Source organism: Schistocerca gregaria, chromosome X (assembly GCF_023897955.1).
Source record: "Schistocerca gregaria isolate iqSchGreg1 chromosome X, iqSchGreg1.2, whole genome shotgun sequence".
Lineage (NCBI taxonomy): Eukaryota > Metazoa > Arthropoda > Insecta > Orthoptera > Acrididae > Schistocerca > Schistocerca gregaria.
In genome coordinates, this window is record NC_064931.1 from 110,055,099 (window position 1) to 110,082,395 (window position 27,297).

Genomic DNA, 27,297 nt, shown 5'->3' on the forward strand with positions numbered 1-27,297 from the left:
CACATTGAATGATTCTCTTCTAGCAGGGTCATTTTCCAGTCGCAGCGATACCAGAGATTTTTATGTTTTACTGGATTCCTGATATTCACAGTACACTTGTAAAAAGGCCGTATGGAAAAATCCTCACTTCATCACTACCTCGGAGATGCTGCATCCCATCGCTTGTGTGCTGAGTGTAACTCCATGTTCAAACCCACTTAAATATTGATAACCTGCTATTGTAACAGCAGTAGCCAATCTAACAAATGCACCAGACACTTGTCATCTCATGTAGTTGTTGCCAACTGCAGTGTCATATACTGCATGTTTACATTTCCCTGTATTTGAACACGCATGCCTATACCAGCTTCTCTGGTGCTTCAGTGTGTAAACTATAACACAGACTTACTTGGTTCTTTTTATGCCTATGTCACAGAAATGGTAGCACAGAGAGACAATTTAATTGCAGACACTGGTATATTTAAAATAATTTGTTACAGCAACGATTTGCTGAAGTCCAGAAGAAATTTCAACGATTTCGGTCACCCCCTCATTCACATTTGGAACCACGTTTATCAAGAGCACTTCGAGAACTGCGTGGTGTTGAAGAAGCCACTTGTTTACTTGAACTTGCCTCTGATGATCCTGAGGGTATTGAGGGACAACTAAAACACTGCATGGTTAGTTACACATACATACTGATAGTAATTGTCAAAAACACACTGCTGAAATGGAATTGATAATAGTGATGATGATGATGATGATAATAATAATAACAATAAACTGTCAAATCCAGCAACAAGTTACATTATTTGGAAAATTTTGTGAGCATACCATAGAAAAGTAAATAGTCACATTAGAACTGTGACATGTAAGGTATGTTAAATTTACCTAAAGTTTAATAACAAAATGTTTATTAGCTATTCTTGTACTACACAACTTGTATTAATGTTGCTTTTCATTAATTGCTCTTTCTCATAAATTAGTCCACCATAGAGTTTCAGAGATATTAAAAACTGTACCATTTGCTCCATAATATGCAATAGTTGTTTTCTTTTGTTGTACCCTTCTTTCTTCTGTTTTGGCTGGTAGGGTGATGTATACTGTGGGTACATTTTCGGACTTACTTGTTTCTTTAGTGGGGCTGACAGTGCTGGTGATCGGAAGGGGCTGGGAGGGAGGGAAGCAACATATATGCTATATGCCAATGTGCCATTTTATCCATATTTATGTATGTTTGTTCAATTTTTTAACAGAGGTTTTATCACAAACTGAGTGAAATCAAAGCTGAAGTGGAAAGCATCATAAAAGCTGGTCGTAAACTGGTTGAGGAGAAAGCTGTTTCTGAACCTCAGAAATTTTCTGTGCGATTAGACACCCTTAAGGAGTTATATAATAAGGTAGGTATCTAGTCATTGCCTATCACTTCTTTCTGTACCAGAAACTTGCAGTACAAATATCAGTAACTGCCTACTGTTTGCCTCGCAGTAGTGGCAATGTAGACTATTTAAATAATCATTGCTTCCTTAGAAGTATTGTTTAGACAGCAAAAATATTTAAAGCTTTTTTGCAATCCATTTTCCAGCTTGGACTGCAAATAACAGAGGCCAAAACAGCTTTAGACTCAGCCCTGGAACTGTCAAAAAGTTTACATTCAAATATTCCACTTTTAAATGAATATATAGATAATTTAGAAAGAAAGTTGGCTGATAATGAGAAACATGGAAATTTTAATAACAAAACTTACATGCAGCTTATAAAGGTATGTTGTCTCTAATAAATAGCTCAATATGTTTCAAAAACATTATTTTTTTCCATTAATGTTTTTGTCCAACATTACAGAGAGCAGTGAATGACGACTTCCCAGTATATATTAAAGTTAAAGACAACATAAAAACCAACTTTAAGGCATTTTCAGCACTGTGTGATCCTGTTTATTTAGAAGTACTGAAAGATCGAATCAATGACACTTTAAGCAAGTGGGATAAACTATATGACCGTGTTACAAATATTGATAATCGTCACCAGGTAAAGTGATATCCAAAGATTTCTGGGGATTTGCAACTATATGGATTGTATTCCAAATTTAATTTTTCTAATTGATTTGATTTCAGGAAATTTCCATAAAGGAATGTGAAGCAAAACTTACTGATATCAGTAAGACAGCAGATGAAATCAATAGGTGGTTTTTGGAAACTGAAGAGAAACTGAACCTTCATTCCAGTCTACCAGGAGATAAAATGTCAGAGAAGCAAGTTTTAGATTACAAAGTAAGTAATTATTATGATCATGATATTATCTGTTATTCATGTTCTCTACTCTGTTGTAACTTCTTTATATTAATGTATAGTTTTTCTTAGTTGACCTTCTTACTTCTGTGAGCATGTATAGGGGAAGTCTTTAAACTGTACAATATTTTCATTGGTTGTGTTCCACAGTTTTGACACATTGTAAAAATGACATCATATAACACTGTAAGCCACAGTTTAATTTATTCTGTATTGTTAGACCTATCTTCATCAAAGACCATTATCCATGCATCCACTTCTGTATGAATAAACATTATTTAAAATATTGTGTTTCTGATATTGTTTTTATGTATATATATGCAGCTGTTCCTGTTAACAAAAATCTATCCTAGATAATGATCTTTGACCAGAAACAAGTGCACAATAAAGAATAAATTAAGTAGCAGCTTAAGGTGCTACCTGATGTCATTTCTACAATATCATCAAAATTGTAGTTTCACCATATGATTTGCCTGGATTGAAATAATTTCACGTTTTCCAATTGAAAGCATTTTCACCATACATTTTTCCCTAACAGAGTAGGACAGATGATGCAGTTCCTTTTGCTAATCATGCTGGGTGTACATTTCCCATCGATTAAAACTGAAATCTCTGCACATTATTTGGTAGGATTAGTAAATAATACATTCATAACTGAATGTCATCCAGAAACTGGGGATGTGAAGCCAACAGCCTATGTGTTTCTTCAGTACTTATTTAAACTCAAAAAGCAGTGTAATTCACCTCATGCATTAATCTTTAGGTCATCTCATAACTGTCCAGGTGAAGTAATTATCTTCCAAGAAGAAGACACGTGCATACACCATCCAGTAGGATCATTCTTGGCAACACACTGTGTTGTGAAAAATTAAGCTTATGGTTGATGAAGTGTTTACTTTTTTATGACTTTTTATATATTGAGATCTTGTATCACTGGTCCCCTTCTGGAGTTTATAATTAGCCGTCAAAGCAACAGGCATAACACTAGATTTGAAGCATCCTTCCCATAGTCAACAGCTTTGCTCAACTTCACTTGAAGCAAGGGGTGTAAATGCTTGTGCAAGGGTTTCATTAATTTCTCAACAAATGGGGCTTAATCTACAGTGGCATAATAAACAGGAACCATAATTTATAAAGTTCTTCACAGTGCAGAATGAGACGAGTCCCATGTTGCTGCTGTTCACTGAGAATGAATTGTGCTATGGCACTTTGGCAGTTTGTAACATCTGTTTATTTCATCTATTGTCTTGTGCAGCTATTTATTTTAACTTCTGGTCTAGGACTACGAGTTACCATACTTTTCTGTAATTCCTAACGTAACTCATAGAGCTTCTTCTTGTGATTCTCATAACATCCATATGTCTTCTAAAAAGGAATTCTGGAGAAGTATGGTAAATCTTCATCTGACCATCTAGAACTGGGTTCTCAAATGATTTCCCAAAATTGTTTGAGCATCTGCTGGACTAGTTCCTTCAGTAACCCCACAACCATTATTGATGGTGTTCTGGTAAGATCCTGCACTCACATTTGGGAGGATGGCATTTCAAATCCCTGACCAGTCAGTCAGATTCAGGTTTTCTATGGTTTCCCTAAATTGTTTAGGAAAAATGTTGGGAGTGTTTCTTTGGGCTCCTGCTATTCTTCCTTGACTATTAGTACATTCACATTACGTTTCACAAACATAATGTGTTTTCTTTCACCATGCAGTTTCTCAACTGTTCCGTGTAACACCATTTTTGCAATAGTGTAAAAAAAAGGTCTAAATGAGTTTGGGATTTTGGTATAAAATTCCTTACAAATTGAAACTGTTAGTCAGACAGAGAGTTGTCTATGCAACCCCGTCTTTTATGGGTAATGGAGATTTGGAAAGCAGGAAAGGGATAGGCAGAACAGAATTGAAGCTGTATGGGCAAGTCATAAATCATGCTTGGGTAACTTAGCAGATATCATCATTGCCCATGAAAGGCAAAATTCCAAGTTTGAGCTCTGGTCAGGTACACAGTTTTAATCTTTCAGAAGGTTTCAGCACAATAGATACCACTGAAAAATGAAATATATGTTTCAGATTTTAATGTATTTTAATAAACTGTTTCCATTTTAATAGGAACTGCAAAAACTTTTGACTGTGAAGAAGACAAAGATTAATGACCTACATGAACTTGCAGATAGCTTGGGCACTTTTCCAGGAACTGTAATTGTAAATCTGAAACTTGATCAGCTGGATTCAATGTGGTCAAGAATAATGAGTAAACTTGATGTGAGTAGTATGCGTTGTTTGAAATATATTTTGTTTACAGTATAAACTGCAACTGCACTTTATTTATGCTACTATATTATTTTCACTTCCAATTTGTTTCCATTTTCTCTAAAAACTGAGCTGCTTAAACTGTAAAGCCTCAGTTCAGCTGCAACCATTTTTATTTACCTCTTCTGGTCTGTTCACACCACTGCACATCAAATTTTATTATAGGCCATCTAATTTATTTCTATTTTTACTTGGTCATATTTGGTCTTAAGTTATTTGGTAGAAATACAGGAAGTCCAGTATGTTCTTAGTATTCCTGAAAATTGAGACTGATATGTCAGACAAAGTGATTTTCATTACACACAACACAAGTAGTTTTCATTCAGTCTCCCTTACTGTTTCTTTTCTTCTTTACAGTTTTTTCCCACAGGTGATGAACATTATTCTACATTTATGTACATTATTTTTGTATCATCTTCCATTCTACATATATAAACAGTGAAACTTCAACAGTGAAACTTCTTAAAGAACAACGTGGTTCAATGATATACATGAAGGATATTCTAAAGCCACAAAATTATTTTTTATGATTATTGTACATAAACAGCTTATGAAGTCTATTCTTATGTGAGTTTTCATGTACATTATTGTGAAGGTAAATATAATTTTTCTGTGGGGTTTACTCTGTTGTTTTCATTGACCATTGTAGTGTCTCTCATATTTGTTTTCCAGTTTATAAATATGACGGAAAAAATCTGTGCTGTGAGTGTCATAGTTTGTGTGTCCAGATCCAATGCTGTCACTTTTGTGTATAGTGGGAGAAATTTTTCAGATTAAAAAAAAATTAAAAACTTAAATGCGTCATCCTTGTGACTCAGAGAATCTCTAACATGAAAATCACTCGAGTTGCCCCAATAGTGTTCAAGCTAGATGTGAATTGTGCTTTTGTTTCCATTCAATTTAATTTTAATAGCCATTTAAGTTTATTGGTTCCAAATTATTCCCAAAAGACACACACAAATTGTTATAATAGCATGTCTTTACATTTGGGCAACATGCAGTCACACTTTTCCTTCTGTGTGTATATGACACATTATGTAAATTAATTAGTGGCTATTATGCAGAATAATAATTTTCCTTCTGTCAGATTTGCTACCTGAAAATTTTTTCCATTTTATTTGTAGCATCAGGAAAATAAAAGTTTGGTCCTTGCATTTAATAAAAGATACTTTGATGAACGCTGATGTTCTCAGCTATGTCAGCTACTTAACTAATAATAGCAATAATTGCTTCTAGTACAGATGATGTATCGTATGGGACAATGTCATGAAATCAAGCTGCTTCTGGCATATAGACAGTCTGAATAGCTCATGGGATTGTGGCATGGTAAAATTTTTGTCATTATTATCGGCGACATGTTGGTGGTAGATATCTCTAGTTTGTACATGAAACAAGTGTTTACTGTGTGTGTAATTTTACCATTCTTCACAGTCATATATTACCATGCTGCCACAGTTCCAAGCACTGTGAATTTAAATTTCAGAACACAAGAAGGTTGTGCTGTGCTTCATGCTTTGTGAATGATAGAAGTTACTTGTAGAAATATCAGCAATGTTTGACTGTACCTGCACCATACTCAATAGCTATTCAAACTGGGACCATTTAATTAACATATGAAAACTACATTTTCCATACATGTGAACTGTATCTTGCTTATTGCACTTGTTTTGTTGTGTTTTGCCATACGCATTGGTGGAGGTGGATGTTGTGCTTTCTTTTTAAATGTGGTATTAATGGTAGCTGGTAATACTTGGTACTTGTAAAATGCAAACTGTCATGGTTAAACAGTTTTAATAAGTTCAATAAATAGCTTTTGTAAGTTGGAAAATAGGTCTTCTTTTCACTTTAGAAAGGAGAAGTTAAAATACTTTATATGGAACAAATGTAACAGTCATTTATTTTGTTTTGTGCATTCATTATAATATCATATAAGGAACGTAAAAGATGGTTCAAAACAAAAGCTCAAATAAATTTGAAGTGGGTGAAATGCATTCATTTACTAAAACAGCTTGTGATGATAAAGCTGACAGTATCTGGTTTTGATGTTGGCTTTACTGTTGCATTTTTTAATAGGTTCAGCCTGCTTCTTGTTTTAGGGAGGGTTAATCACTATACATTGTACTATGGCTCTGTCAATATAAAGTAAAGAACCACAGGGTAAAGGTTATGTTGATTAAATATTGCTACCATATTAACTATCATAAATTTTAATCATACACAGTTTCACTGTTTTTGGAAAAGTTCATCTCTTTTATTCTGTTGTGTTTAATTCATCTTGGGATTCGTTATCTGAAATGACAGTAACTCACTCAATTTTTACATCTAATTTGAGTCTTTAGAAAAAAGTAAAATAACTTATGTACATGATAAACAGAGGTTTTCTACATGTAATATTATTAGCCTTTGATATGCTTTACTGCTTGATGTATGTTTTTGTTGTATGATATTTTGACTGTTAATTAGAAATTTTATTTTGTAAATATATCTGTTATACATTAACAAAAATAGCTATTCACTAATCGGATACTAATTTATGTTCTGCAAAAATAATTCTCCTCCTTAGTGCACATAATAACCTGATATTACTACACAAGTTTCTGTCACATACTGATTTGTGGCTGTAAAAACTTAACAAGCTCTCAGTCAGTAGGCAATCCAAATTATTCATATAACTTGTCTGTTGTTGAAGAAAATTAGCTGGAGCTGCTGATATTATGAACTGTAACAAACTATCATTAAGTGTCAAAGAAAATTAATTGAAGATAATTGTTCCTATTTGTGATTGATGCTTGCTGTTTGTGCAGTGTTTGTATTAATATGTCAATGTTCATGGAATGAGTGCATTTATGTTCTTTATTTTGTGATGCAAAAGGATTCATGTGAAACTTTTAAATAAAAAAAGAAGTTTGCTTAATGTTGGTGAAGTGGTTGCTTGTGGTTTTATTTGCAATATAGATTTGAATATGTAGAAGTGCTGTAAATCTGTGTTACATTTTATGGGAACTGGTGATTCAGTGGTGCAGGTGTTCTGTTAAATGAACTGTAAAAATGTGAAAACCGTTTATTGTCATCAGTTAGCAGTTCATTAAAGTGAATAATATGCCTGGATTTGGTCTCTCTCCCCCTGTCTCCAAAGCTGCTGTAATCTTCATTGCTTGGTTTCTTAACTAGCTGCACGTATATAAAAAAATAACACATAGTTTTCCTACTGACCGTGTAAAAATTGAAGAATAATGTGACTTTTAATGTTGTCTGTTGGCTTCACTTACATGTAAAATGTTCTCATTGCTCCCACGAAGAGCATTGCTGCATTACATGGTAGTTGATGTAATGAATATTTTATGCACTTTCTGCTGTGCTATGCATCACGTTGCACGAACGGTGATGGTTTCTTTTAGAAACTCGGAGCAGAACTTTCAAACTGCATGACATCTGTCATATTTAAACTGCACTACTATTATTAACAGACAAATAATATTTCATAATAAAACTAATATCAGATATTTTTAAGGCTCAGTTATTGCGTTACATCATCAGACACAAGATTCAAATATTTTGCACTTAACACTTCCTTTCAAAACTTTTTTTTCACAAAGAAAGTGCACATATGTTAATGAGTTACTCCAAAAATCTTAAAAGCCCTTGTTTTTCCAGGGCTGGACACAAAAAGTCAATAATTCGAACAAGAACGAAACAGCCAATCCTGGTGATAATTCGCTGGCTGCAGAACCAACAAGTGGAGACTCTAGGGGGAGAGAGCCACAAGAAATGTATCATAAAATTCATGAGGCTTCTCCTTTGGTTTCTGTAAAGGGAACTGAAGGGCAAGTAGTAGCAGATGAACCTGCAGCATTCCAGGAATTGCTTGTTGAACCTCCCACAACTAATTCAGATGCATCATCATCACCAGTTGTCAGTGACTTTTCTAACAAATTTGAAGGAACACATTTTGATATGGGCGTTGGTTACCTGAATCCAGCGTTTGAAGACACAGCAACATTAGAAGAGTCAGTGAAGGTTAATAATCATCATTATAATGCAGTTCCAACAAATAACAAAGAGACAGTGTCTGCAGTGGATACTGGGAGCCCTGTTATGGAAGAAGATGTGGTAAATGAAACAGCAGTAAAGGGCCTGGTTGTGGATAAAATGGTTATTCCAGATGTTATACAAATGACAGAGCCAAAAATTGCCAGTGGTAGCACCAAAATGTCTACTAGTGAATTAGAGGATAGTGTCAGAGACGGTTCATCAAATGACGACAGTGATACATTCCGTTTAGCAAAAGACAGTGTTCTGTTCTCACAGGTGTCAAACAATACTCTGATTAGTTCCTCTCCGGACACTAATTTCAGTGATATCTCCCAGCATCAGGCAGCAGATCCATGTCAAATGGTTGAAGTAAAAGCAATTGAAATAGTGAAACATGTCATGTATCCAAGTAGGAATGTGGAAACATCAATGCATTATGGGCCCCAGGCTGTTGAAATGGTTGAAATTGTTGAAGACACTGAAGAAGAACCAGAAGAATCTGCTGCAGAAACAGATAATGAAGACAAAGGTCAAACTGAAGATACAACAGTTACTGATACTGGAGTGCAAGGAAATGACAAAGATGGATTATTTGACACTGTGATATCGAATAAAAAACTTGCCAAGCAAGAGACTGTACAGGGCTCACCCAAAGTGCAGAGGAAAGAGACTGATGAAGAAATCATCAGGGTGAGTCCCAAGAACAGCATGAACAGTGTGTCAAATGCATGTACTCAACCCCTAGACCAACTTTTAACCGAAACTGCACATTCCCTGAATATATCACCAACTCCTAAACTTTCTATCCCAGGTTATGAAGTAGAAGTGCATGTGACACCCACCCCACCTCCTACACCATTAGCTGTACCCACTGAGACTCCGCCTGAACTTTGCCTCCAAATAACCGATAGAGTTAATAAAACTGAGCGGACGACAGTGACTGCATGGCGTGAACCAGAGTGTGCCGAGTACTTAATAATAGACACTGACAATGAACAGTTTGTGCCTGAACTTACTAACAATAAGGCTCTACCTGCATCACAAAAAGATGGAAAAATATTGGAGAAGAATACATCATCAGCTCTCAAAGAAGTAATACTGAAGAAGGAAATAGAAGTTTCAAAAACTTATAAAATTACTGGGAGCTTCTGTAACCCTGAAATATCATCAGCCATAGGTGACATTCCTAAAGAAAATGTAACTTTGCCATTGACCACTTTAGAGGCAGAAGAGTATGACAGTTTTTATGGAAGTGACAAAGAAACTGATGATGTTGTGGAGTTTTCAGATGATGGCGTATCTCCTCTTGAGCTGAATAACAGCTCAAGTTCAGATGATGATGAAAGTGCATCGTTTGGTCACCTTATTTCTCAGCATCTGGACAAGGTGGGTTAAGCATCTCTCTAAAAATAAGGTAAATAATGGGTCTCTGAGTGATAAAATTGATACCGATCTATTTTTGTTTTGATTGTATAAGTAAACTGTTGTATTGTTTTACATGTACATACATACTTAATAAAATTATTTATTATTGTCTGTAAAATACATTTTAAAGTTTACAGCTGCATAAACTCATGTGTTGTTTAGTTAATATTATAATTTCAAATGTTAATGATTGCTACTCAGTTTCATAAGACTGTTACTGAAGTGTGTGAGCCAAATATCTAGGATGATATAATATTTTAGCTGTATATTTATAAGTGTGCTTGGCTACTAGAATACTAACATTTTGTTCCACATCTTTTGCCACCTCATAGAAGGGTGCCTTACTACTTGTGGGATAAAAAATCTAAAGATGATGATGTTCTTTGTATTGTCACCAGAGATGACGTCTCTTGTTTTTGAACTTCTTTCATCCGGAGACCAGAAACAAAAGTGGCTAAACATTTTTATCACCAACATAAAAATACAAACCACAAGTGTAACAGTATGTTCTACCGACATCAAATCTCACTAACAAGATAAATGCATTAACTCTGGAATTTTCTCTCCTGACCTAAAGTATCTGCACGCACCAAATCTATCATTTAAGAATTTTTTATACTAAACATATGTCTTTTTGCATTATATCACATCAATGTGTTCCCTATTGATAAGTGTAACTTTCTATTCCATACTGCAAACTGTCTTAACTGACATATACCTTCTTTGCTACCTTGAACTGCCTGTGCTGTGTTTTAGGCTCACTGTCACTCCCTTGGCTTCACTGACAACAAATTCTTGTACTTCTGTCTAACACACTGAAAACTTGGTTCTTCAATTGTGCTGCAGTCAGAAAATGGATTAGTTCAAAAGCATGGGATGTCAACTTTGTTATAAAATTACTGCTGTTGACATTATTATCTTTTGTCAAGTCTTGCTGATACAGCAATATAACTGCACTGAAAATAGCATTGTAATTATCAAGGTAGACTTTAACTCAGGTGTTAAAAATTTAAGTGGACAGTGAGTGGATTCCAAGAAAAGCCTTTATGTTTCATTACATGTTACTATCTAGATAAAGGGACAGGACAGAAGCTGCTTGTTGTGTTGTGAGCAGCAATGAAATGCCATCTGAAGCAAAGTAACTTCAGCATTTTTTAAAAGTAATGATTGTTATCCCTTTATATCATCTAGATTAATTATATAATTAAAGCCATGTTTCTAAAGTGTATAAGTACAGTTTTAACTATAGTTATTAATTTGGTAACAACAATTTTCAACTGTATAAACTAATTTGTTTAGCTATGTCTATTCTGAAATGCAAGACTTTATGAACTTGAGATTTATAAGTGCCATTTACATGTATAATTGGATTTAAAGATGTGTTGATGGAGTTGTATATGAAATAATGTATTTATATGGTCTTTTCTGTTGCTGTTCATATTTATCATGATTGAGATATTACAAAGTGTGTGTTACCAAGAGAGATAACAATATCCGTTTGCTATAGGATCAGATGGAGAAAAACTGTTGCAGATTAATGGAAGTTAATGCAAGTGATAGCACCTAGCAAAGTGTTATTAACTGAGATTGTAGGGGAAGGAAGATAAATCGAATCAGTTCATTTAAGAGCTATGAGAAGTTGAGTGGTGATCATAATTGTGAAAATAAAAAGGGAAGACCTAATATTTTCAAAACATGAATTAAATTCTCTCTTTATTTGAGTCAGAAGTTTATACAGATCAAACCAAATTATCTGTAGAAATTGCTTAAAGATAAAAGAAGTGTTCAAACTAAGTTTAAGATAAAGTAACCTATATTATTTAAAACTAATTAATGGGCAGTCACACAAAAAAATTGAGGAGTTTTGCTTAACTATCAAATTTACCTTGTCCACCATTTTCCCCTTACATTTTCATTCCTGTGTGCTTAATTTTCTAGTTGACTTGTAATTACACCTTATAATAATTGTTAATTATGTAGAATGAGGTTTCCTATGTCCTTTTTATTATTGGAAAGATGAAATAATCTCAAACTTTTAAGACTAGGGGTTTTTCTGTCCAGGGAAAAACAGGTGAGAGTGTAAAAGAATGGGGATATTATTTCTCTAGAATTGATCAGACATTAACCCAGGATTGTGGGCAAAAAAGTGATAGAACGGGACAAGATATAAATGAACAGCAGACAACCACCACCATTGATTTTTTTTATTGAAATTCTGCCCGGCAGAAAAAGTGATGCACACAGAAGATGTCAATGTAACATATTACATGTACACACCATTGGTGGTGGTGGTCGGGGGGGGTGTATGTAAATATGATTAGAATTAGAACTATCTGTGACAGGTAGAATGGTCAACAGAGTGCATTAGTGTTGTTCATATTTAGTGTTATTATAGTGTCTGGTAGGATATAAAAGAGGCCTGAACAGTGATGGATGTTGAGTGATCACTGCAAAGGACACGGGGTTGCTGTCTACTTGCGTGAGACAGCGTTTTCAGTAACTAACAAAGTTTGAACTTAACCTCATTCTGGGCCTCCATTTGGTTGGCTGACCAAATTGTGCAGTATCCAAATTTTTGGGGCATTCAAATATGGCAGTGGCCTGATATTGGACTGCATGGGGACATGATAACAGGTGTACTCATTGTCAAGGTTCCAGTCAACCATGCAACATTGTGTCATCCCACACCATTTGTCATCAGACACCTGCAGCAGCCAGACTAGGCAATTTCCGTCACATGAATAAGCCGCTGTTAACACAACAATACAAAAAGCTGCATTTGTATTGTGCTGTGACCAGGAAGCATGGACTGCTGATGAACGGCATTGCATTTTGTTCAGCAATGAATCACGGTTTTTGCACTACCCTGGATGACCGTCATCAGTGAGTATGGCAGCAACCTGGAGAGAGGTTCCATTCTTCCAATGTTTTGGAAAGGCACAGCAATGTTACTTTTGGTTTTGTGGTGTGGGCAGTGATTGGGTATGATTTCTGGTCATGACTGGTAGTGATTGAGGGAATTTGACAGCACAGTGGTATGTCATGATTTTCCTCTGTGCTCATGTGTCACCTCTCATGTGACAGTATTGTGGTGTCAGAGTTAAACAAAACAATGATTGTCCATACCTGTCTTCATTAACTGTCTGCATGATGCTGATGTACTCCTGTGGCCAGCCATATCCCCAGATCTGTCCCTAGTAGAAAATGTGGGACTAGCTCGGATGTCGTTTCGGTCCAGTTGCTCCAGTTGCTAGTATACAAGATATCAGGAACTAGTTACAACAGTTGTGAGCCACCTTGCCTCTGGAGAGGACACAATGCCTTTATAACCTTCTCAACCAAATTAATGCATGCATCTAGGCCAGAGGGGGTGCACCATCATATTGGTAAGTGTGCCCATACTGCCAAGTCCTTTGTAAATTTGACTTGATGTTGTAACCACTGAAATAACATACCATTACATGACCTCTCAACCCTTGAAATCTCATTTTGTTTCTTCTTGTCATTTGGATGGATAACTTTTTATATCAGATAGTGTACATTGTCATTGATCCAATTAGCAGAAGTGAATACAGTAACTGAAAATTGTGGGTGAAATTGCGTGAAAAGACAACTAACCACATCATAAAACATATATCTCCCCCAGTACTTAAATGTGTCTCTGATGTTCTGTTCTGTATTACTTCTATCTTATATTCTCCCCATAATTTTATTATGTACCTAGTTTACCTCATCTACTCAACAAAGTTCTTTGTAACCTACATGGAGTTAATTATAACATACATGTGCTGTTAATTATGTGAGTGCACATTCACATTTTTGTGCTGATGCCTTTTCATGTGAGCTTGGTGATGCATTTTTATCACAGATTTACATGTCTCAATAGTTCACAAAATTTATGTCATGTCTGGGAAAAATATAAAATATCTTGATGGAATATGCAAATACTTTTGGATTAAAGGAGGATGTCCACCAAAAAGCAGAAGTGTTGAGATTTCCGCAGCCAGTTTGCCGACTAGGATTGCAGGAGGGTGGGGTGGCAGGTATATGGGCCGAGTATGTAATGCACAATTGTGGGGGCCAATAGGAAATGGTGCACATAGAAAGTGATGTGAGGACATCGCTTGAAAGGGGTAACAGGAGGAATGGGAAATATTGGGTGGAGGTTGCAGGTCAGCAGGTTATCTGAGATTTAGGTCTGGACAATCATGGGAGCAGATGATGTGCTGTTGGTAGTCATACTGACATAAAAAGCTGTGTTCTGTTTGCAGTAGAGTTAGCACATGAGATGCCTACTTTCACAGGTGGCCTGGCATCTCATGAAGTGACAGGGCTGGAGTAGGAGGTGCTGGGTGGACGGATTGGACAAATATTGCTTTTTGGTCTGCCTCGGGGGGAGGGGGGGGGGGGGGAATTGGAGTGGCATAGGAATGGACTAGGATGTTGTGTAGGTCGGGTGGGTGACAGAACACTGCTTTAGGAGGGGTAGGAAGGATGTCCCTGATTTCAGGGCAGGATGATAGATAATCAAAGCCCTGTTGAAGAACATAGTTCAGTTGTTTCCATCTGTGGTGATTATGGGAGATGGGGGGGGGGGGGGGACTTCTGTGTAGCTGATTCTTGGGAATGTGGGGAGGACTGGAAGTGTATGAGGATATGGCATGGGAAATCTGTTTGTGGACTAGGACTCAGAGCTGCTAGCCACACAACCCCAGTCCACCTCCTTGCCTCCTTCCTGCGTCTCCCTCTACGCACCGTACCTGACACTACCTCCATTGCAACCAGTCCACCTGCTTGAATACAGCATTGATACTGTTAGTTCAGCCAGCCCCATGTTGAGGCATTTTTGAAGGATAACTCTGTACGCTAGCAAGTTTTCTGTCTTTTGTTTGTGTCTAAAATCAACTCAGTGCCTCTGCTTTTCAGTGATTGGTCTCCTTTAATCCAAATGTATTTATATTCTGCAAGACATTTCCTACAACATTTAATGGAATATGTGTCAGATTTTAGATTCATTTAATCATTCCACAGACCTTGTAGTATTTATTGTGTATTCCAATAGCACTTATATTGGTGGCCTTTAATGCACTTTTGTGTGTCCATCACACATTTTAAAACTCTGTTCCTGGCAGTCTTGTGTTGCACAAAATGCACTATGCAATATATTTGGGGCAATAACTCTAACTGCATCCCAAATATGACTTATCAAACCCTGTAGATTATTCACTTCACCTACACAAAACTTTAATTTCGTGGAGCCATGTGCTAAAAATGAGTCTTCTGATTTCTATGATAAGGTCATTAGAAATGAAGCTCAAGCACAGAGTGGACAAGGCTGGGAAAGGAAATTGGCCAGGGGAACTTTCCCATCTTTTATGTTCAGCAATTTACAGAAACCTTGGAAAATGTAAATCTGGATGGGCGGGGGTGTGAATAAAACCTGCTTAGGGGGATGTTGTATCCAAAAACATGTGGAAATTGTAACAATCCACTCACGCGTTGGGGAAAATGGTATTTCTGTAGTACTCCATGACAGTAGCAAGAGGCAGAGGTTCTGTGCATTATTGTAATATTGTGATGACTGCAATGCCATCCTTCACGTATGAAAATGTAATGAGTGCAGTTACATGTAACAGTAATTCGTGCTGGAGAATGTTGTTTCTTTAAAACGGAGGGCTGATTGCTGTTGTACCTAATCTGTTATTTACTTTTGAGGTTCCCACTCCTGAACCACATGTTTCTATTCATCTGCATGTTTGTGATAATTATGTTCGCAGACAAGGCCACACATGTGGAGTGTTTCTTTGTTGTTGGACATGATGTGTTGCATCAACTGGTCATCACTGGCACCTTTCAGGAGTTGTAGATACAGTGACGTGAACAGCATTGTGTTTACCTTCTTACTTAAATAGGATTTATAGATGTCAGTCTGTTAATGTTAAAAACAGAACTTCCCATACTGGTATGGATTATGTTGTTTTTAAATATGATGCGATTGTTCAACACTTGTAATGTAATTCAGTCAACTCTTGAGTCAACTGTGCAGTTTCATCAGACATGGATGATCTCATGATGTCTTACATCATGGAAACTTTCTATTTGATTAAATATAATCATATTTGATTATATTCATTCATGATCAGCTGGAAAGTGATGTGTTTTGTAACTGTTAGGTACCAAAGACTTGTTCCTAGGTCAGCTCACATGAGCATAAACTCTCAGTGGTTATTGTTTTCTTTGTCATCAATATAGGGACTCATATCTCCTGCAACAAGGCAACAAAGTATTAACTATTTTCAATAATGTAGACATATTATAAGCACAGTGTATACCATCATTTTATAAAAATCCTTGTATTACTGGCAGTGAAAGTATAGTATGTGTAAATATAATGGTCACTATTTATCTCTGTATCTGTGTTTAGTAATTCACTGCTGATATTTTTAACTAAGATTGTTTTCTGTAACTAAATTACTGTAAAGAAGTGCGATTTTTATATAATTTTCATTTTTAGAAACTGGTTTTCTTGTAGTGTTTTGATTCTGTCATTTCAGAGACTGAGAATGTTTGAACTCCAATCTGGACTGTACTTATTTCTCTTACATACTTCAAAGAAATGTATTTTCTCAGGGAAGTATGATTGTCAGTTCATCTGAAATCTGTTGTAGTCCTAATTATGTCTCTTTTATATAAATGAACATTGCACTTGTAAGAACCATCTTTAACACTATATCTACAATACTTTCAGGCCATTCTTTCTTCGAGAAAGGAAGCCAGTGTCCGAAAGGCTGAGAAGCTTCCTCCCAGCTCCACAACTGCAGTTACAGTGAAATCTGAGCGTAGCTTTCCATCACAGCTGAAACACTCAGGAACACCACCAGTTGCACAAGCATTACTCAGCCAGTCACTTGTTACTGAGATTGCTGAATTTGAGGATGAAGCACAGCATATGCTCTGCAGAATGGATGCTATGCTGGAAACTGTGCGAGCTGTTACAAATGAAAAAGATCCCATAAAAAGGCTCGAGGTGAGATAATATGTCTCCCTCTCAAATCCATAGTATTACTTCTTTCATTTGTAAGATGTTAAACTGTTTGAAATTGATCTTCTGTGGGATATTAGTGAAACATTATTGTGTGCTGTCATAGCATCAACTATGAACCAAAATTTTATTTCGCAGTGAAAACTAATAAGAAACATATTTTTTTTTCAAAATGCTCGTTTATAACCCTGTTCCATTGTATACCTCTAGAAGAATCTATGTATTGCTTCATGTGATCATTCAAGAAGCTAACAGAGAGGTAGGACTGAGTTGCCTTAAATGTGGTCGTTCTCTCTCTCTCTCTCTCTCTCTCTCTCTCTCTCTCTCTCTGTGTGTGTGTGTGTGTGTGTAACTGGTTGAATGTGTTGTTGCATCAGCATTTTTTTTTTATCTCTTGATTATCTGATGTGGATGTATCATAGCATCAACTTAGTAGTCACTGCTATTATGACATCAGAAGGAAATTTCAGGTACTTGAGCGAGAATTCAGTTTGCTTGCTCCTGATGCTGCTACATTGATAAGCAGAGGGGATGGGCTTGTACTTACAGTCCACTCCAGTGATCCTTCAAGAGCTGAACAGCTTAAAGAATCTTCCCAAGACAAACTTCGTGACAAGTGGCATCAAGTGAAGTCAGAAACTGAGGTACGTAGTTTCTTTTGAAATTATTTTATTTATCATAACCTGTACATAATACTTCAATTTAGAAGATTTCCTTAAATGCCTCTTACTTTACAGTTCTCTAGATGGGAAACTGTTAAAAATATAGGCATCCACAATTTTTCATCTTGCAGAATACGTATAAGAATTAAATGTAGTGTATAAAGTTATCAGAAAGTTATTTACAGGTTACTGGAAACACTAACAATGCATAAAAATTATATGTTCATAATTATAATCTCACCAGTGATTTAGAAATAAAAATAAAGTCTTGCTCACTTTTAAGATGTTTTCATTGTCATACCAACACACATTCAAGAGTTAAATTTTACAACATATCTCAAAATTGAAAACAGTCTTCACCCAAATACTAATGTTCGTGTAACCTAGAAGTGTTGTCTGGTTTACTACTTACTATGTTGCACTTTCAACATAGGCATGATTTCTGAATTAATCTCTTGACTCATTAATTAATCATTTCATCAAAAACTGTCATTTCTTTATTTTTAAAGGTCCATTTTGAACACACAGTTTGTACCAAACAAAAAAAATTCTTACAAAGAAGGTCCAAGGTAGCACCACTACAATTCCACACCACATGTGTCATTGTCTATCAAGATTTTAGTTAATAGTCCCATCTTGTAAATTATCTTACTCTTACATTCATGTTTTATAGTTTTGTTAAGCTTAAAGGTTTCAATTCATAAGTGTGAAGTAACTTTTAAACTTTTTATTCTGACTCTTACGTGATTATGTGTTGTATACTTTGACAGGTTAAGAGCTTAAAAATTATTATACTTTACACATTTTATGTTGATTTTAAGTATGGGTTTTATTTCCACATATTGTATGTCAGTTCATGTTTTATTAGCAGATGCTTCTTTATGACACTAATTACTCATGTACCCTAGCATTAATGCCCTTTACAGGCCATAGTTATGTATATAAAAACATACATACGCCCTCAGTAGCACTTACTATGTACCTAGATATACAGAATGATCAGAAGCAGCATGAAGAGCTTGTGAGGGTGTTGTGGCGTAGGTTTTGCTGAGAAATAATTGTTAAGAAAAAAATTCAGTACATTGTGTCATTTTTGAGTTAATAAGCTTTGAAGTTAGCCAATCAGGCCATGGTGCATGCAAATTCCAATGGCCTGCCATATGTGGTTAGTGTCAGTTGTTCTTATAGTTTGGATGATAGCACATGAGGCTGCACAACCTTCAGCTGAAGTTCAAACCTTACTACCATCTCATGTCCAATTTTTGTATCACTCTCTTGCTTAGTTTTGGGAAACCAAAACAACACATTTGGAGCCACTATCTCTGGTGGACCACTTGAATCTGATGATGCAATGTATTGAATTTTTTTCTTAACAATTATTTCTCAGCACAACCTCCACTAAAACAGCCTTACAAACTTTACGGACTGTTTCTGACCACCCAGTATAGACATTGATGGTGATAATTACATCAGAATACATTTATGGTGCATATGGCTGTTATGCATGGCTGTTAACCATATTAATATTTCTTATTTTCTTATGTATCACTAGGCTTGTTACAGATTTTACTTCAGCTAATTGAACTTAGGTTGTTACACCACTCTTTGTAACAGATCCAAAGATGGCAATGGCTGAAAGTGGTACTTGTGAACTATACAATTTATGTGATTAAGGTGGACCTAATAAAATGCTATAAAACAATCACGAACTTATTTACAGACATTGATCTCAATTCATAAAATTGTCATTTCTTGATGTAATACCCTATAACTGAAAGAGCTCTTCACCATACATGAATCAAAATTTTTACTGTACAAAATTTTACAGTTCCAGAAATCTCAAGCCCAACAAGCGGAACAGAAATTTAAAGCCTTTAGTAAATTAGTAGATGAGCTGGAGGTTTGGTTAAGAGATGCCAGACGAAAAATTGACCTGGCAAATAATGATGAAGGACAGTTGCAGGTAGGTGGATCTATATTTTAAATTGGGTTGTACTAATTGTATATTTTGTGCAATAATGGAACAATAGGTAATGTTAAAAATATTTGTTTTAGTTATATCCTCAATATTCTTTTGAAATAACTGTAGAGGTTTGTGACTCAAAAGTGTGTTTCTAGGGTGTAAAAGCTGCATTTGATAAGAAGCATCTGGAGTTCTCAAGACTGAATGACATGTCCAATGAATTAACTAAATTAAATGTTGGTCATGGTGAAGGTACAGTGGCAAAGATAAATGATACATGGACTGACATACAGGAAAAATTCCGTCAGCTACATAAGGGATCCAAAGAGAAGGAAAAAGTGCTTCCAGAGAGCAAGGTAGTATTTGTAATTGGTTAATGTATTAAATGTATAAGTTGCAAAATTTTCATAGTTAAATTAATTAGTTTTTTGTACAGCATGGAATGTAAGGGTTTACAAATGTCACCAAGCCAACTGGTGTTTTGTGCACAAATTGTCTGCTATTTAAGCTTGTAATTTCAAACATAATTTGGAAAAAGATGCTTAAAAAATGAAAAAAAAATTCAGCGTGCTTTGTATGAATTCACCAACAAAAACAAAAAAAACATTTGTTTGCAGTTCTGAACTAATATTGCCTTTACATTGATCAAAATTGCGTGATGATACAGATTGTGTGTTAAATGAGGCTCTTGAACCATTTTCCTACTGCATTGTTCACCTGTCTGACTATCCCACCTTTTTTTTTTTTTTTTTTAAAAAAAAAAAAAAAAAACACTATAAACACTTATCACTACCTACCTTTAAAGTGGCAAGATGTATTTCATCGAGACAGAAATATTTTACGCCAGTACATTTTACTTAAATACAAGCACTCTGCATATTCTAAACTGGCCTGATTACTGTAAAGCTTCTGAAACAAATAAATGCCCATGAATTAGGGCTCTGTGCTACCAAAGAACAAAGTATTATTAGAAAATGTGCTCCGTGATGCAGTTGCATGGACATGGTTGGTTATTTCCATGCCTTGCTTCTTTAGATATCTCTTGTTGACATTCTTCTTTCCTTTGCATGCCAGCCCATATTTATCTTGTTTCCCATCTCTTCTCTCATTCCCTCAGTTAAGTCTATCTGCAAAAAGACTTTTGGGCTTTAATTGTATATTGCACCACAATACATGTTATTTATCAATTTTGTACTTTGACCACTTAATTTTATTTCTTTCCATTGACATACACTCCTGGAAATTGAAATACGAACACCATGAATTCATTGTCCCAGGAAGGGGAAACTTTATTGACACATTCCTGGGGTCAGATACATCACATGATCACACTGACAGAACCACAGGCACATAGACACAGGCAACAGAGCATGCACAATGTCGGCACTAGTACAGTGTATATCCACCTTTCGCAGCAATGCAGGCTGCTATTCTCCCATGGGGACGATCGTAGAGATGCTGGGTGTAGTCCTGTGGAACGGCTTGCCATGCCATTTCCACCTGGCACCTCAGTTGGACCAGCGCTCGTGCTGGACGTGCAGACTGCGTGAGACGATGCTTCATCCAGTCCCAAACATGCTCAATGGGTGACAGATCCAGAGATCTTGCTGGCCAGGGTAGTTGACTTACACCTTCTAGAGCACGTTGGGTGGCACAGGATACATGCGGACGTGCATTGTCCTGTTGGAACAGCAAGTTCCCTTGCCGGTCTAGGAATGGTAGAACGATGGGTTCGATGACGGTTTGGATGTACCGTGCACTATTCAGTGTCCCCTCGACGATCACCAGAGGTGTACGACTAGTGTAGGAGATCGCTCCCCACACCATGATGCCGGGTGTTGACCCTGTGTGCCTCGGTCATATGCAGTCCTGATTGTGGCGCTCACCTGCACGGCGCCAAACACGCATACGACCATCATTGGCACCAAGGCAGAAGCGACTCTCATCGCTGAAGACGACACGTCTCCATTCGTCCCTCCATTCACGCCTGTCGCGACACCACTGGAGGCGGGCTGCACGATGTTGGGGCCTTGAGCGGAAGACGGCCTAACGGTGTGCGGGACCGTAGCCCAGCTTCATGGAGACGGTTGCGAATGGTCCTCGCTGATACCCCAGGAGAACAGTGTCCCTAATTTGCTGGGAAGTGGCGGTGCGGTCCCCTACGGCACTGCGTAGGATCCTACGGTCTTGGCGTGCATCCGTGCGTCGCTGCGGTCTGGTCCCAGGTCGACGGGCCCGTGCACCTTCCGCCGACCACTGGCGACAACATCGATGTACTGTGGAGACATCACGCCCCACGTGTTGAGCAATTCGGCGGTACGTCCACCCGGCCTCCCGCATGCCCACTATACGCCCTCGCTCAAAGTCCGTCAACTGCACATACGGTTCACATCCACACTGTCGCGGCATGCTACCAGTGTTAAAGACTGCGATGGAGCTCCGTATGCCACGGCAAACTGGCTGACACTGATGGCGGCGGCGTACAAATGCTGCGAAGCTAGCGCCATTCGACGGCCAACACCGCGGTTCCTGGTGTGTCCGCTGTGCCGTGCGTGTGATCATTGCTTGTACAGCCCTCTCGCAGTGTCTGGAGCAAGTATGGTGGGTCTGACACACCGGTGTCAATGTGTTCTTTTTTCCATTTCCAGGAGTGTATTTTTAGCCTTCTCTTGATATTCCAACAGTTATTTTAAATTTACATATACTTTTTAGTCCAAGCTTTCTTTTTACTCAACCAATCTGTAATTTTAACGTTATTTCTATGTTAATTTACTTTCTCCTTAATGTTATTTATTTATTTGCATTGTCTCATTCTGGGTATGACATTCAGTGTAAATGGATCTTCACTTTTGCATCAATTCACTCATTTGTATTTTCTTTTTCTTTCCTTTTTCTCTTCATTCTCAGAAACAGAATATTTTGTTCCTGAAACATGATATTGTTTTTCAATTCTTATTATTATTCCTCTAAATTTGTCATTGCAATATTGAAGAAAGATTGGAGTAGTGAGTTTGAGATCATCAGTGCATGATTGGTTCTGATGTAGTTTAGCTCAAAATCTCCATATTGAAGCAAAAGGAATGGTGTAACGTGGGCTGTAAGAAACTTCCTGTCAAATTAAAACTGTGTGCTGGTCCGAGACTCAAACTTGGGACCTTTTCCCATGAAAGGCAAAGGTCCTGAGCTCGAAAGCTCAGTCTGGCACACAGTTTTAATGATGTTTCATATCAGAGCACACTCTGCTTGTGAGTGAAAATTTTATTATGGTGTGTAAGCTGTTTTTGAATTGGTATTTCATGTGGAAAACACATTCAGTTGTCAATGTTGAACTCATGATGAAAAATTTGTATACTAATTAGCATATTTTTTCAGATTTGAAAAGATGGATTATACTACCTCCAGCTTGCTATGTGTGTATGATTAACTCACCACACAGCAATGTGTTTGTGTTGCTAGTGGTTCATGAGCATGTGACAGATCCTCAAAATTTGCATAACTCATGCAGGATAAACACTTTTGCAACGTGGCAACAATTTCTACTTTTGTCATGTAAACCCCATCAAGACAGTCACATAATTTGGGTCCTGCTACAGAGAATATTCACAATAAGTGTTAATGATGTTCTTCTGTTATTGCTCCAATTATTTTTGATGTCCCTGTCCTCTATTAGAAGCTCTCCGCAGGCATATTAATACTCAGATTGGGAACAAGCTTATTCCTATAGAAATATTACTTCATATTATTCTGTTGCACCATTGTGTGTGTTGAACCATTTGTATACCAGCCTAGTACCTTGCATAACAAACTAAGAAAGTAGAGACCTGATTGTGTATTCATGGATCATCATCAAATGATTTTCAGAAGGAAATGTGGTGTGTTGATGTGTTGGGAAGTCCTTGCATAACACAGCTAAGATTTGAGATAGGTAAATAGTGTACAGTTTATGGAATATAGTACAGGTTGTTAATGTTACTAATGAATTCATTCGAAAGTGCATTTGACAAATGGTTAAAGGCTATAAGTATGGTTTTTGAAGTTGTGGAGAAATACTCAATCTAGATCTTAATGAAAATATGTTATAATTTCTCTTCTGGTGTCAGTGTGACCCAGCACACAGTTTTGTCATATTTCACAACCACAATTTTATACATGACTTCTGTGAAGCCCATGATGGATACATAAGAAAAAGATTTCTGACCAGAAAGAAGAACATTGGTTTCTGCCTCTGTTCTTGCAATGTTCCACACCAGTCATATATTCACAAGCTATAACATGCTCATAGATTAAAACAGTGATCCAGGAAGTGTAGAACAAAATTATTTTATTTCTGTCAATAAGACACAACATATTGATCATTAGGTTACTGGTTTTAGTCAGCACAGACCATCTTACAATCTGTTTTAAAATATGTCTTATTATAATGAAGCCACAGTGGCATCATCAAGAAATCCACACAAAATCAGCTTAACTTCATCACACATAATTAAAATAGGGTGTACACTAGGCCACAGTGGCAGCAGAGTCATCCTGTTAACAGTGCTACTGTTCAAAATAAAGTTAATGTTGAAGAGTAGCATGGCTAACAGAATGACTCTGCTGCCACTGTGGCTTAGTTTACACCATATTTTCAAAATAAAGTTTATTTAGGTGAGCAGTGCTGTTAACAGGATGACTCTGCTGGCACTGTGGCCTAGTTTACACCATACTTTAAGTATGTATGATGAAGCTGACAGATTTTGTGTTTATTTCTTGATAGTGCCACTACAGCTTCATTATATTACGATATGTTGTAAAACAGATCTGTAGATGTTCAGCACTGACTGAAACTGGTAGTCTTAATTACCAAAAGATTTTGTGATCATTGATAGAAATAAAAGAAATTTATTCAGTTATATATGTTTGCAAGAAGTCTTTGGCAAGGCATACATTTCATTCCTACTTTCATTGATACATTTTTCTGTAACCTCAAATTAAAAATGCATAGAAAATCCTTGTCCTCCAACTACACCACATACCACCTTTGTTAGTTGCTGACAATGAAACAGTGGCTCACAAGGAAGAAAATTGGTAAATTAATTCATTTTCAGAGACTGACCCAGAATGTGTTTCATAGAAGTTCCTTCTTTGCAACAAAGTTTAATCATCATCCCTTTTCTGTCATGACTGCTAGTTCCATAGATATCATAGATATATAATTAAATCGGTTTCATGCTGCTTATATCATTCTCATAATTTATGTTGTTAATTGCAAAAAGAAAAAAGAAAAATAAAACAGAAACAAATAGAAAACAGCTGCACATATGTCCTGAAGAAATAGGGTCATGTGGCTACACTTATGAGTATAGTTCCATGTAATTGAATTTTTACATGATTAAAGAATGTTGAAAAAAACTCTTCTTCAATTTTTTCAGAGCAGTGCAGCAGTTCAGGCTGCAGATTTTGTCACTCATGTAAACAAAGTAAGGGAAGTTGTCTCTTCTGTGTCCAGACAACTCAATTCATATCCTCTCAATGGTAAAGATTATGATACATTCCCAGCACAAGAAGAATCTTTAAAGGTTTGTGAATTGCTGTATGATGGTGTAAACACAGTAATCATTTCCCCTTGAATTGTGTGATTAATATATAAATCACTGTTGCAGATAGTCAAAGAAGGGCTGCTTTCATTAAAGCCTAGGATTGATGAAATTGAACAGCAGAGAGATGCTGTGATGAGACACATTAGGCGAGACCATTCTGAGCAAGTGAGACGAGTTGTTGATAAACTCAGAGAAGAATGGTCCCTTGTCAATCGTGGCTATACAGAAAGACATAGGTAAGAGGAAAATATTTTTGCACTGTATTTTCTTTCTCTGCCTTTTATATTAGTTTGAACAATTATTTTTAATACGTAATATGACGCATAGCTATGCAGAATCTTTGTGTGTAAACTTCTTTTTATGAAACTTGCATAACATTAGAACTAGTTATAAGCCTTTTATACTATAAATAAGTGTGTGAACATGCAAAAGAACATTTTTTATCAGTCCTATGTTTCCTTTTTTCCAGTCGTTGGTTGAAATGTACAGAAATTTGGAGAGGAATGCATAATAATTGTGACACATTCTCAGAATGGCTTTGCTCTGCAGAGGCAATGATTAGTGAGTGGAATACCAAAAATTTAACTCTGCAAGAGGCAAAGTCAAAGTTAAAAGAGCTAGAAAAACAAATCACTATGAAACACAGGTACCAATTCCATTATTAAATAAAGTGTTTAACAGTAACTGAATTTTCCATCGGTGCTTAGCAGAATATGATACTAGTATTAAATAGAAAACACTTCCTAATGTTTTGCAAAATTATAATTCTTTGATCATGAACCAGTTTTCAGCTTCTTAGGCCACTGTCAGATGATAACTTGTCTCCTGATGATGACCTAATAAGTTGAAAGGTGTGTTGTGACCAAACAAATATAATTTTGCAGATATTAAGAAGTGCTTCCCATTTCATATTAATAAAGTGTTAAATAGTTTAATTTTATGGACTGTCATTTTTAATTAGACCTCCCTCTATACCAAAGTGATACTGATGCTGACTACCATGCAGCAGGAATTCTGTTCCGGTTCTGCCACTAATTTGTTCTCTCTGGTTTAAAGACTTGAATGGGGTGGGGGTGCACTTGGCCTTGCAAGGAAAAATCAGTAGCTATTCTAAGAAGAAGCATCAACTTTGAATTGAAAGTTGGCACTAACTGTCATGAGATTGATGTGCTAAAATGTGCCCCTCTGGGTTGGCATTAAATTATGCCATTGACAATGAATGGTCCAGTAGCTGGTAGAAAAAGGGTGATCTTCTGGAACTGATCATGAATTTATATCAATAGGGACTTCAGAAAGTAAGATACACATATTGTCCCATGCTAAGACCATTACACAGCAATAGTGGCACATTTTCAGATTACAGTACATGTTCAGGATTTCACGCAGACAGCTCTGCTGTGGCAGGGATAACAAATGCAATTTAACTTGTGAGTGAAATGGCGAGGCAACTGGAAATGTACTCAAAAGTTGAAGTATATGGGACAACATGATTTTTGTGGGCAAAATCTCTAAATTGACACAGATTCACAATGTAATTTTGGCAGTATATGAACATTCTGCAATGGCATCAAACCATAGTGAAATGGTGACAACAGTTTGAGAAAAGCTGCACAGACATTGGTGATGTTGATTTGGAAGGAAGGCCAACACAGAGGGCAATGTCTAGGCAATGGAGAAAAGACATATAGGGGAGAGAAATGTTCCAATAATTAGGAAATTCATACAGCAGTTATTGAATTTGTTTGCGGAGACTTAGTGGCTATGTTGGAAAATAGTTTCATGTGTCTATGTCACTACGAAGTATAGTGCAGCACTGAATAGAAGTTATTCTGCCTGCCATAATAATGCATAATTTGCTTTTCAAACTCCCCACATATGTAATTTTGTGAATAATCAAGACTGTAGTAAATCCGAAGAATGCAAAAATATCTTTGTTTCATATCATTTCAAATTATCTGAATCCATCCTCAGATGTTGCAATATCACAGCAACTTCTGTTGGCATGCATAATGATGTGTACAT

General features: G+C 36.5%; 1 protein-coding gene across 1 annotated transcript in view; it reads left to right on the forward strand.

The window, feature by feature from the left end:
• The window catches only part of LOC126299170 (dystrophin, isoforms A/C/F/G/H), a 2,370,611-nt gene that overhangs the window by 680,371 nt on the left and 1,662,943 nt on the right, over positions 1–27,297 (forward strand). The window contains exons 29-42 of the mRNA XM_049990931.1: positions 480–659; positions 1,236–1,379; positions 1,565–1,741; positions 1,822–2,007; positions 2,094–2,249; positions 4,372–4,524; positions 8,227–9,990; positions 16,778–17,056; positions 17,542–17,715; positions 19,562–19,696; positions 19,852–20,052; positions 25,108–25,254; positions 25,339–25,511; positions 25,745–25,921. Of these exons, the coding sequence (XP_049846888.1) occupies positions 480–659; positions 1,236–1,379; positions 1,565–1,741; positions 1,822–2,007; positions 2,094–2,249; positions 4,372–4,524; positions 8,227–9,990; positions 16,778–17,056; positions 17,542–17,715; positions 19,562–19,696; positions 19,852–20,052; positions 25,108–25,254; positions 25,339–25,511; positions 25,745–25,921 (4,046 nt within the window). The remainder of the gene's footprint in view (positions 1–479; positions 660–1,235; positions 1,380–1,564; positions 1,742–1,821; positions 2,008–2,093; positions 2,250–4,371; positions 4,525–8,226; positions 9,991–16,777; positions 17,057–17,541; positions 17,716–19,561; positions 19,697–19,851; positions 20,053–25,107; positions 25,255–25,338; positions 25,512–25,744; positions 25,922–27,297) is intronic.